Here is a 12,869-nt window from a genome sequence, read left to right as displayed (position 1 = left end):
CTTTCCCAATTCATTAAAAGCTGTATTTTAATGTGTTTTGTAAGTCAAGTATTTAATCATTCATTCACTCCTTCATTCATCCAGGTATAATATTCATCAAGGACCAGTTATGAGCTAAGTGCTATTCCAGGCAATGGGGTGACAGCAGTCAATGAGACAGACAAGGTCCCTGCCCTCAAGGGGAAGACAGTCATTGCACAAGTCACTGTGAGTGGGATGAGTGTTCTGGAAAGAGAGGTACAGGTGCAAGGCAGCATGAGGCAAGAGAAGCCCACTCAGACCAGGAGCTCCAGAACTTCCCTGAGCGGGTGAGTCAACGAGATGAAGCTGGAAAAGTGCGCAGGCCCAGAGAGGAGATCTTACTGAGCAGGGGATGGGCTGATATTTAAACACCCTTGAGAGAGGATAACATTTTGGCAGAGACAAAACTCATGAAAGGCCCCATTCCAGGCAGAGGGGCTGCTATCAGTACACATGTGATGGTGTGGAGCCATGTCAAGGGCTTGGGGAATAGGGAGTGCTGACAGGGCCTGGGGTAGGAATGGGGTGGAGGGGAGGCTGGGCTCAAGCACAGAGGGTCTTCAGTGTCACACTCTGGAGTTTGAATTTGCCTTGTAGTTGAGTGGGAGTCACCAAAGCTCTTGGCAAGAGGATAGGGTGGGAAGATCCGATTTGGGGATCTGGAGGTCAGGACCTCAGGCCAGGAGCCCAGGGAGGGGCAGTGGTACAGGCAGAGGGTTCTGCCTCAAAAGGGGGGCTGTGGGTTTGAAGAGAAGGGGTGACATCCGTTCAGAGGAGGAGGCAGCCCTGGGATTGGGAGTCAGCAAGAAGGCAGGACGAGGGTGCCGCTGGATTTCCTACTTGAGTGCCCGGGTGGACAGTGAGACCACCAGTAACGCCAGGGAGCATACAAGGAAGAGCAGGTTTCGGGGGGCGCAAAGGGGATGGGCCTGCCTGCAGCTCATTCTAGTAAGAGTGTCCCCCAGGAAGCCCGAAATTTGCCTTGGTACCCTGAGGACCCAGAAAAGTTGTTGGAATCCAGTGGTTTGGGAGTCCAGGTGGCAAGTGAAGACCTAGGAGAAAGCGACGTATGCCTGGTTCTTACGGGGCTGCTTTGGATCAAATGAAAAAGTTGATATACATGAAAGGCTCTACAAACTGTAAAGTCCTGTAAAATGTAAGGATTATTCTAATTAGGGCCCCTCATGCTGCAGCTTCCTAGAGAGACAGAAAGAGAGTAGATTGTGACCCTGGGGATCCCATGGACCCAGGGACCTGGTGGGGGGCAGGAGTTCTCCTTTGGACTCCTGCCAGTTGCTGACACCCCACATTCTGCCAGACGTGGAGGTGATAGGGTGAAAATCACCTGGAGCCATCACCATCCAGGTGGGCTCCTCCAGGGCAGGCACCTCACCAGGTTCCCTGGGACCAGCACAGTGCCTGGCACAGAGCAGATCTGAAACAGAAGCAACAGGAAGCAGCGTGGCCTGCAGGTGTGGCAGGAGCGGCCATGCAGTTAGCAGCGGGGGACCCTGCAGCCCCTGAGCCCGGCAGCACCCGGCAGTGATCTGTTTCTTCCACTGACGGCTCCAGAAAGGTCTCCTGAGACAGAGAATATCACATGATCATTTTTACCTTTGGCCTCTTGTCTGCTTCCTACCTGGACTCATCCACCCCTGAGAGGCTGGCTCAACAGTCTTTGCTTCTATTTTATTTTTCAAAACAGCAGGGCTCATCAACTTAGCTGGAAGTCAGTTTTCACTCGCTGGATTTTTTTTGAAAAGCCAAGGCTTAAGATAAAGTCAGGACTGCAGTTTTAACAATACGTTTTTACCCCATTTAAGGATGTAAAAAGAGTCACACTCCCATCATGCTTCATTATATTCCCAGTGCCTGACATGGAGGAGGTACTCTGCACAGCTCATGGATCACTGAGACCACAAGCTCCTCCATCTGTCACAAAGGGGGAGAACCTAAGATGCAACCGCTGCTGAGAGTGTGGCTCGTGCTCTCCTAGGCTCGAGGGGAAACATCACACTGTCTCTTGCCTCAGTGCCTGGGTCTGAAAGATGAGACACAGAGTCATCAGTTAGTTACACGGCAAAATCATTTTGAGGCAGCACCTGAAAGGAAGTAAAGGTTTGAGCTGAGCCAGAGAGATGGAGTTCATAATCCCTGCCCTGGCCCTGCCTCTCAGATGAATCCCTCACCTAAGCCTGAGTTTCTGCTGTGTCCCTGGGTGTTACCAGGGTGAGGGAAGAGGAAATAAGTGAGTGGAGGTAAGAAATGATATTTGAATAAGATTTGTGGAAAACAACAGATGAGAGATAGATGGGGCCTCCGTCTAGCTGAGAAGTGGGGGAAAAGGAAGGGACAGCCTCCCTTGTGGGATGCCCAGTGACTCTACAGAACCCAAATCTGGATCTCTGAGTGGCTGGTGATGTTTGGAGAGCACACTGTTTAAGGAACTTAAGGAATAGCTGTTTTCCTGGACAACTCTTTTTGAATTGAATTTCTTCATTCTACTGTCCCATCAACTGTCATTATAAAATTGAATAGCATGTGTTCCTCACAGGGGAAAAAAGTGTTATTACAAGAGAGAATCACAAACAACTAAACAATAAAATCATTAGGGACATAGAAGATTTGACAACATCACCAACCACATTGTCCTAATTGGCATTTCTAGAACATTTCACCCCAAAACTGAAAAATACACATTCTTCTCATATGCACATGGAACACTTATCAAGACAGACCATATGCTGGGTAATTAAACAAGTCTCAATACATTTCAAAAGACTGACATCTTACAGAGTATATTCTCTGACCCCACTGGAATTCAATTAGAAATGAATAACAATAAGAGATCTTTAAAAGCTCCAAATATTTGGAAATTAAACAATACTCTTCTAAATAACCTAAGGTCAAAGAGAAAACAAAAGCAAAATTATAAAACCTTTCTGACTGGATGTTAATGAAAATACTACATATCAACATTTAGTTTTAAATACTTATAGCAGAAAAGAAAAATGCCTACAATCAATGATCTAGGTTTCTGCCTTAAGAAGCTGCTGAAAGAAAAGCAAAGTAGGGACTTCCCTGGTGGTGCAGTGGTTAAGAATCCGCCTGCCATGCAGGGGACACAGATTCGAGCCCTGGTCTGGGAAGATCCCACATGCCACGGAGCAACTAAGCCTGTGTGCCACAACTACTGATCCCTCATGCCACAGCTACTGAAGCCCGCACGCCTAGAGCCCGTGCTTTGCAATGAGAGAAGCCACTGCAATGAGAAGCCTGCGCACTGCAACAAATAAGTAGCACTTGCTCACCGCAACTAGAGAAAGCCCTTGCACAGCAACGAAGAAGCAACGCAGCCAAAGAAAAAGAAAAAGAAAAGAAAATTCAACCCAAATCCTAAACATTAGGCTAAGTGTAATAAGCCAGGCACAAAAACCACATATCATATGATTCCATTTGTATGAAAAGCCCAGAATAGAAAAATCTATAGAGACAGAAAATGGATTAGTTGTTGCCAGGGGCTGGAAGGAGAGAATAGGGAGTGACTGCTAATGAGTATGGGGTTTCATTTGAGGTGATGAAAATATTCTGGAATTAGTGATGATGGTTGCACAACCTTGTGAATATACTAAAACTCACTGAATCATACACACTTTAAGTGGGTGAACTTTATGGTTTGTGAATTATGTTTCAATAAATAAAAATAAATACAATCTAAAATATTAAATCCAAGGATAATAAAAAGAAAGAAATAGAAAACAAACAACAGAGAAAACTAACAAAGCCAAAAGTTTTTTCTTTAAAAAAAAATTAATAAAATCGGTAAAGTGCAGCAAGACTGAACAAGAAAAAACAAGAACACACAAATTACCAATATCAGGACTGAAAGAGGGGATATCGTTACATTAAAAGGAAACTGAGGGAATATTACGAATAATTTTATATTTCTACAGCACAGATGAAAGGAATGAATCCCTTGAAAAACAACTGACCAAAACTGACACAAAAAGAAATGGAAAATCTGAAGAACCCAGTATCTATTAAAGAAATCAGGTTTGTAATAACGATGATAGTGATGATGATGATGGCGGCGGTGGTAGTGATAAACTGCTTTTCCGTAAAGAAAACTTCAGGTCTAGGCAGCTTCACTGGTCAATTCTAGAAAATATTTAAGGGAGAGATAATGCTATCTTATACAAACTCTCAGAAAATGGAGAAGAACACTTCATAATTCATTTTATGATACCATAATCTGATAAAGACCTTATACAAAAAGAAAATTAGAGCTCAATATCCCTCATGAACAAAGATGTAAAAATCCTTACCAAAATATTAGTCAGTTGAGTAGCAATATATGAAAGGGGTAACACATCATGACAAGTGAGTTTTATCCCAGGAATGCAAGGTTAGTTTAAAATTGAAAAAATACTGACTGGCTAGAACTCCAGTGCAATGTTGTATAAAACATGAGGTGGGGGCTTCCCTGGTGGCGCAGTGGTTGAGAGTCCGCCTGCCGATGCAGAGGACGCGGGTTCGTGCCCCGGTCCGGGAAGATCGCACATGCCGCGGAGTGGCTGGGCCCGTGAGCCATGGCCGCTGAGCCTGTGCATCTGGAGCCTGTTGCTCTGCAACGGGAGAGGCCACGACAGTGAGAGGCCCGCGTACCGCAAAAAAAAAAAAAAAAAAAAAAAAATGAGGTGGGAGTGGACAACCTTGCCTTGCTCATGATATAGATATAAAAGTGGCCAATAAACACATGAAAATGTGACCAACATCGTTAGTCATCAGAGAAATGAAACTCAAAAACCAAAATGAAATACATCACATGCACTGAAACGTAAAAGTCTGACAATAACCAAGTGTTGGCGAGGATATAGAACATTTCTTTTACATTGTGGATAGGATTGTAAAATAGTATAATCACTTTGGAAAAGCGTTTTACAGTTTCTTCTAAAGTTAAACATACACCTATGCTATGAGCCAGTGATTCTGCTTTTAGGTATTTCCTCAAAAGAAATGAAATGATAGGTCAACAAAAAAACTTTTGCAAGAATGTGCACAGCATCTTTACTCGCAACAGCCTGACAATGAAAGCAATCCCAAAAGTATGAACAAGAAAATGGATCAACAAGTTGCAGTCTATTCATACAACAGAAATTGTTCAACAATGCAATTAAATGAATTACTGATATATACAACCATGTAGATGAACCACAAAAGCATTACATTGACTGCAAGAAGCCAGATACATAAAAGTACATTCTGTATGATACCACCATTTACACAAAGTTTAAAATCAAGAGTTAGAAATCAGAGCAGTGGTTTACCTATGAGGGGTAGAGACTTATGGAAAGTGGGGGATGAGGGAACATCTTGAGGAATAGGAATGTTCTTTTTTTAAAGTTTTATTTATTTATTTTTGGCTGCGTTGGGTCTTCTTTGCTGTGCGGGCTTTCTTTAGTTGCGGCGAGTGGGGGCTACTCTTCGTTGTGGTGCACGAACTTCTCATTGCAGTGGCTTCTCTTGCCACAGAGCACAGGCTCTAGGTGTGGGGGCTTCAGTAGTTGTGACACGTGGGCTCAGTAGTTGTGGCTCACAGGCTCTAGAGCGCAGGCTCAGTAGTTGTGGTGCACAGGCTTAGCTGCTCCGTGGCATGTGGGATCTTCCCGGACCAGGGCTTGAACCCGTGTCCCCTGCATTGGCAGGTGAATTCTTAACCACTGCGCCACCAGGGAAGCCCAGGAATGTTCTTGATTGACATGTCTTGATTGTATGGTGGTTACACAAGTACAGTATATGCATTTATCAAAACTCACTGAGTTGTGCACTTAAGATCTGTGAATGTAAATTTTACCTGGTTAAAAAAAGAGCTAATCATACGTAAAATAACTAAACTTTGAAAAATATTATACAAGATGAGGTAGAAAATTGTTCCTGATTATATACTACTAAAAATAAGCTACAAAATGTGATCCGTAATAGAGGAAACCATTTTTATATTTAAGACACAACTTAAATGTCAAAAGAAAAAACAGGACTCTTTACTAGAATAATAGCCATCTTTCAGTTGGGTAATGAGCTATGTACCAGGTGTGTAAGCACTATCATTTTCTCCATTTTATGGATGAGGAAACTAACACAAAGACCAGTTAACTTTTTCAACAGCACAAGGCCAGCAAGTGATAGAGCTGGGTTTTGAACTCAGGCAGCTGGGCCCACAAGGCTTAACCACTGTCCTGTGGCCCCTTGTGCTTGTAAGGGGCTTGATGCTTTACTCAGACTTTCACAGTCTCTTGCTGACACTCACAGTGGTTCCAGGATGTAGGCTCGTCCAGGATAATTGCCGCCAGTTTAGAGACGATGACTCTGAGACCCCGGGGATAGAATAGCCAGCTCCAGGCCTCCCAGCCTCAGCCGCAACATCAGGCCCCAAACCTGAGTAAGCCTGGTTTTTTTTCTGCACACAGGGATGCCTGGGCCCTGCTTCCCCACACCTGTGGGAGTAATTGGCCTTTGAAAAGGAACAGGCTGATTGGAACTGGGGGGGAATGAAAACTGCAGGGCCACCCTCTTGAGGTGCTGTGGAGGAACAGGGGGAGAGCAGATGCTGGGGACGTCACAGCATTGCAGCAGGGAACGGGTGATTACCAGGCCACCCTCCATACAGGCCATCCCAGGCACTGCAGACAGTGAGGTCTGGCTAATGTTAAATAACGCAAAGAAATAATAGTGACGGGTCTGAGTCACAAGCAGGGTGCTTTGCGCTATTTCTCAGCTCATACTAGGAAAAGAGTAATGTCAGGTACTGATATAGCCCAGAGGGCTAGGTCCTGGGCAAAACCATCATGTCCCTGAAGCTTGTCCTCAGGACACTGTCTTTCCCCTTAATGGTCCACTTCCCCCACCCTGTGCCCTCTTAGAACCCCCCAGTCCAGGTCTTCCTTCGGGGGGCTGCTCCCCGAGGGGAGGCACTTTTCATTCTTCCCTTCACCATCAGAACACACTTGTCCTGTGTCCCACTCCTTCCGGGCTCCATTCTCTGCTTCATCCTTTCAAACCTTTGCTCACACCTTTCTCTGCCTGATGTCCTGTCGTCTCTCTCTCTTCCCCCCAGTGTCTCTGCATTTCTAGATTCCATCCGAACTTCCACTGTAAATGCCCATGGCTCTATAACACCTTCTTTGATCTGCTAAGTTGAGGTCACTTCTCTTTCTCCTCAATTTATTTATACTTGTTTTGCATGCCAACGACCAAATTTTGCCTTATGTACTAGCCTTTTACATGCCTGACCTGTCCCCCTTCTGGATCGTAATAAGATTCTTCAGGCAGCATCCCAATTCGAATTATCTTTGTACAACTGCTGACCCACCATCCTCCACAGCCAAATGGCTGTGCTGACCCAGCAGAAATAGAAGACCCTCTTGTGTGTGGGAATGAACGAATGCACACCGGCTCACAGCCTAGTCCCTATACGCCTGCCAGTTCTCAAGGTCTGGCTCTAGCAAGGTAAACTGTCTGGAAGAGAGAGCTGTTTGGTGCAGATAGGGACGTTTTGTACCCTTAAGTCACATCACATGAAAGCTAGCACTCCATCCTGCATTATGAGACAAGAACGTCATTTAGGGGAGTAGTAGCCGTGTGGATGTTGTAAAATGGCAAAAACAACATACAACTGACTTCGATTAAGCTTTGGGCTTCTGCACCCCTCCATTTGGGTATATCTGATGTCATGGCACTTATTACAGTGTGATCACAGAGTCTGCTATTCAAACTTCATTTATCGGCTCAAGGAGGACTTTATTTCAGACCAAAGAGCTCAGCTATCCCATGAGCCTCCGAAGGAACGAAGGATGCAGTTCAACTTTCCCCACTTAATCTCCTGCTCAGTCTGTCCACAAAAGCCTCTCCACAGCAGGGAACAGGTTATTTCCTTTCTCTCAAGACTTATTCTCAATCTCAGTGGCAACAAAGGTGATTGGATTTTGGGATTTTAAATGGTTTTGTCTGAAAGTCATTTAATATGGAACTGAAATGTCAACAAGACTGGTATTGAGTAGGGTAGATGTTAAGTGGAAATGAACTTGAAACGAGAGATGGGGTGAGTAATCCCCACTGATAACTTGGAAGGGGTGACAGAGGTCCCCTGGCTCTGCCCTAATGAATAGAAAAGGACCACTGGAATTATCCCTGTCACTGTTTGTACAAATCCTCCTAAAAAGTGGCTGTCCAAAAATGCTTAAGGACATTCTGTTTTCTTAATAAGTTGTCCTTCCCACCGTTCTGTGCCATTGATTTGATTTTTTTTTTCAGCAAACCTTTTTTTTTTTTAATATCTAGAGGTAAAATTTGGCTCATCCTGTTTGACAATATTCACCACATTTAAATCCCCTGGGCCTGAGGCAATTAGCTTTTACTGCTTTTCAGAACAGAGCCCTGATGTATAAATTTTGCAATGGCTGATTTCACAGTATTTTACATCTTTTCCAACAAGGCTATAGGAAATACACAAGCAGGGGAGGGTTTGAGCTCCAGTGGCTTCATGCATATTTGAACCCTGTAATAACCATCTTGGACTATCCCTCCCTCCCTCCCTCCCTCCCCTCTGGCTGTGTTGCTCAGTTTCACTCCGGGACACGCTTGAACACAGCCATATCCAGGCTCATTACCATTTTCCAGGATGAAAGGGCCTTTGATTATTCAGGCTTTCCTTGGGGAAGCCCCAGTGAACAGATATGCTCACCTGATTCTCAATTTGTATCGCATGTTGCCTGTGGGAAAAATTCAAAGAGGCTCAGGCACCATCCCTCATGCTTTCCTCTCCACCCCTGGCTGCCTTGGGATTTGTCGTTGAGATTTTTCTTTTTAGTTTTTTGTTTTGTTTTGTTTTGTCCCTGGCTACCGTCCACCTGACTCTGGCATCAAACCCCTGACCGCCTCCTTGTCAGCTTCATACTGAACTAGGACTTGCTTCTAAATTCTAAAACCCAGGCAAGCCCTGGATACCCCTGCACCAACCCTCTTATTATACAGGTGAGGCCACCAAGGCCAGAGGAGAGAAGTGGTTCCCAGGGGGATGGAGCCCCATCAGCAAGGAGCATCAGAGGGGACACACTCCAATGCCTCCCCGGCCAGGCGCTGGTCCTGACAGATCTCCCGGTGTTTCCAGGGGACGAAGAGCACACCGTACTCCCCCACCCCTCTCCTGGGTCCCCAGCCTGCCCTCTGGTGACAACCCAAACTAACCCTCAGAATGAGACTGAGTTCAACCTGGAGGTAGCCCTTCAGTGAATGGTCCATCGGTTTAGGCTGGTGGGGATTTAAAAGCTTTCTTTTTTCAATTCCAAACGTGAGGCACAGTCATTGAAAAATGTCTAACTCAAGTCCGTGTATACAATGAAAAAATCAAAGCATGCTGCTTTCAATATCTTCTCCCTCGCCCTGTCCACTGATAACCACTCTTCTAAATGGTTTGAGACCTTTGTCCATTCGTATATAAAAGAACTGAATTGGGGAGCTGTTAAATAAACAGCTTACTGTCCAGGGAGTTCTGACTATAATTCCCTCTTTTCCCCACCAGGGCAATCCTTCTACTCGCGGGTCCTGGAGAACTGTGAGGATGTGGCTGACTTCTCAGAGGTAGGATGCCCTTGGGGCAGCACAAGCCCAGAGGGGAACCAGCAACTCCCCGCCTGCTGGGGGTGTGCTGCTCCCACACCCTGGGGGGAAGACTGCCCAGAGTTCCTTGCTTCCTGGGAGGAGGCAGTGGTGGGAGCTGGGGAGGAGCCTTCCTGTCCCCTCCACCCAGGACCCCTCTCAGGGACCTCTGCAGAGGAGAGCCTCGTGCAGAGCGTCTGGCACAGAGAAGGGCCAGCTGGGCCCATCCAACAGGCCTGGAGGGGCTTCCCTGTTCCATGGGCACATGGAGGGCCAGGCTAACCCACCTTCCAACAAATACAGTCACACACAGACCTCACCCCTTCCTCTCCAAGAGCTAGTGGGCTACCTCTTCCACCGTGGCTCCGCAGGAAGCGTTTCTGTTCTTTTGAACCTCAGGCTCAGAGGGTTGAGAAAATCATTTGCCTCCGTTTATGGCATGTTGTCTCATTGGTCCCTACAAGATCCCCTCTTGTTTTTCAGTGTGCAGGTAGGGATGAATGGATGCACGCATTCTCTTTTATCGCCATATTCTTTCCCTCCATGTACAACCATTCTAATGTGTTTAACGTGTGTATCTTTTGATTTCCTGTGTGTTCTTACAAAATTGGTATTGTTATCTCATAAGCATATAATTTATGTTTACCTGCATGGTGTCATGTTAAATATTTCCTTTTGTTTCAGTGAGCACCATTTTTAAATTCCATCCATTGCTATGCTACTCTGTCGTTTCTACGGTACTCCATGGGACACATCCAACACACATTAGGTTGACCAACCATCCTGGGACTTGCCTGAGATTTAGGGGGTTCCTGGGACACAGATTTTCAGGGCTCAAAGCAGAAAAGTCATGGTCAACCCAGGGTGAGTTAATCACCCTACTCATCTCGCCTGTGCACCCACCCCCCATGAGGAACTCCTAGCTTGCCTCCAACTCCCCACCCCCAGAGATGCTATGGATATTCTTATGCATATGCCCCTTGGGCTTGTGTAAGTATTTCTCTGGGATATACACCAGGGCCAGGAATTGCTAGCTCATAGGCTATGCATATGCTTAATTTGACCCAGGACCGTCATGGTTGACACTAGCAGTGCCTGCTTTCCACGTCCTCACGTACACCTGGTGTTATACAGCTCTCTGATTCTCATCAGGCTAACAATGATACCTCATTGTTGTTTTAAAGATACATTTAAAGGTTCCTCTTCTTTAAATTCCCCGTCCATATTCTTGGCCCTTTTTTCCTATTGTTATAGCTGTCTTTTCGTCTTGATTTGCAAGAGCTCTTTGTATGTTCTAGATACCCACTCCTTGTTGATTTAAGATATTGCAGTATCCTCTCCCAGTCTACCATCTATCTATTAACTTTGTCCCTGGTGCCCCTCATTGACTAGAAATTCTTAATCCTGGCGTGTTTCCAAGTTTTGTTGACGAAGTCTATATACTCCTCTTGGTTACAAATATATTTTCCTACATCTTCTGATTTTATAGTTGTATCTTTTATCTTGTATGTGGTTTTTGATAGGGGTCCAGTTTTATTTTTCTCTGTAAAGGGAACCATTTTTCCTCACATCAGCTTGCAAAGCAAGCAATCATCTCTTCCATTTATTGTATGTTAAAGTCTATGTCTGAGTCTTCTATTCTATTCCTTTAGTCTATCTGTCTGTTCCTGAACTTTACCACACTGTGTTAATTAATATGGCTTTTAAAAAATGTCTTAATATCTGATGAGGCAAGTTCTTTACTCTTTTTGTTTTTTTGAAGTTGGCCTATTTGTGGATCTTTATTCTCCCAGATAAATTTTAAAGTAAGTTTATTAAGTCCTTCCAAAAACCAAATGGAATTTTGATTGAATTTTATTGAATTTAAAAATTAACTTAGGAAGATGTCATTTTCTTCATAATATTCAATCCTCTATTCCATCCTTTACTAGGATTTTAAAGTTTTCTACATAGAAGTCTTATGTATTCTTGATTATTTCCTAGATGCTTTATGGTTTTGTTACTATCATGAATGGTATCTTATTACATTTTTTAGGTGATCATTGCTGGCATAAAGAAATGCTTTCCTTTCCTTTTTAAGTCTCTCTTTTATCTGGCAAACTTGCTGAACTTGATATTGATCCTCTTATTCATTTTAATAGTTTATCTATTGATTCTATGTTTTTATGTATACGATAACATTATCTACAAAAAGAAATGTTTTATCTCTTCCTTTCCAATCCTATCTCCTTACTTCATTATCTTTCCATAGGGTATTAATAGGCTGTGATCTCTAGTTCTGTGTTAAACAGCAATGGTTTTGGTGGGTGTCCTTTCTGCATTCTCCATATTAAAGAGAATAAATGCATCTAAAGTTTTGTCATCAAAAATACTTGCTGGAATAGGATTTTACTATGTAACTTACTAGTTTACTAAGAGTTTTTATTATTAAAGGTTGTTGAACTTTATCAAAAACTTTTTCTGCACCAATTAAGACAATTATAACATATTCCTTTAGTATATTTCATAGCGTATTATTTTTAATACACAGATTCAATTGGCAAATAATTTTATTTAGGATTTTTGCCACTATGTTCATAAAATTTTCATAATTCAATAACATAAAATTTTCTGGAGCTATACACATAAGATAGAAATTTACCTTGACATTTTGGAAGAATCAAATGTAAAAACATGTAAGTCTGGACAGTTTGGAGAGGAGAGTTCTTTGACTCCCTTTTCACTTCCTGTATGTCTTCTTGAACCAATCTTGGATTTTTACATTTTTCTAGGCATTTTTACATTTCATCTGGGTTTTCAAATTTATTAGTGCACATTTGATCATACTGTTTTAAGATTGTTTTAAAATCTTTTCTGTGACTAAAGTTATTTCCCCCTTTTTATTCCATATTTCATTTATTTGTATCTTCTCTCTGTTTTTCTTGGTCAGTCTTGCTAAAGATTTGTTTATCTTATTAGTCTTTGTAAAGAACCAGCTTTTGGCTTCATTAATCTCCCCTTTCCATTTCATTGATTTCTGCCCTTTTCTTAATTATTTCCATTTTGTCTGTTTATTTTATTTTATTCTACTCTATGGCTCTTTTCCTAACTTCTTGAGTGCTAAGCCTATTATTATTTTTTTTTTTATTTTTTTATTTTTTTTGCGGTGCGCGGGCCTCTCACTGTTGTGGCCTCTCCCGTTGCGGAGCACAGGC

At 43.4% G+C, this 12,869-nt stretch overlaps 1 protein-coding gene across 2 annotated transcripts in view; it reads left to right on the top strand.

The window, feature by feature from the left end:
- The window catches only part of OTOF (otoferlin), a 93,149-nt gene that overhangs the window by 6,423 nt on the left and 73,857 nt on the right, over window positions 1–12,869 (top strand). For both annotated transcript variants that reach the window (XM_007470803.1, XM_007470804.1), the window contains exon 2: window positions 9,599–9,657. In XM_007470803.1, coding sequence (XP_007470865.1) covers window positions 9,599–9,657 — 59 coding nt within the window. The remainder of the gene's footprint in view (window positions 1–9,598; window positions 9,658–12,869) is intronic.

This window comes from Lipotes vexillifer, unplaced genomic scaffold, assembly GCF_000442215.2.
Source record: "Lipotes vexillifer unplaced genomic scaffold, Lipotes_vexillifer_v1.1 scaffold717, whole genome shotgun sequence".
NCBI classification, from domain to species: domain Eukaryota; kingdom Metazoa; phylum Chordata; class Mammalia; order Artiodactyla; family Lipotidae; genus Lipotes; species Lipotes vexillifer.
Note: the sequence above shows the minus strand (reverse complement) of the source record. Positions and strands in the feature narration are given on the sequence as shown.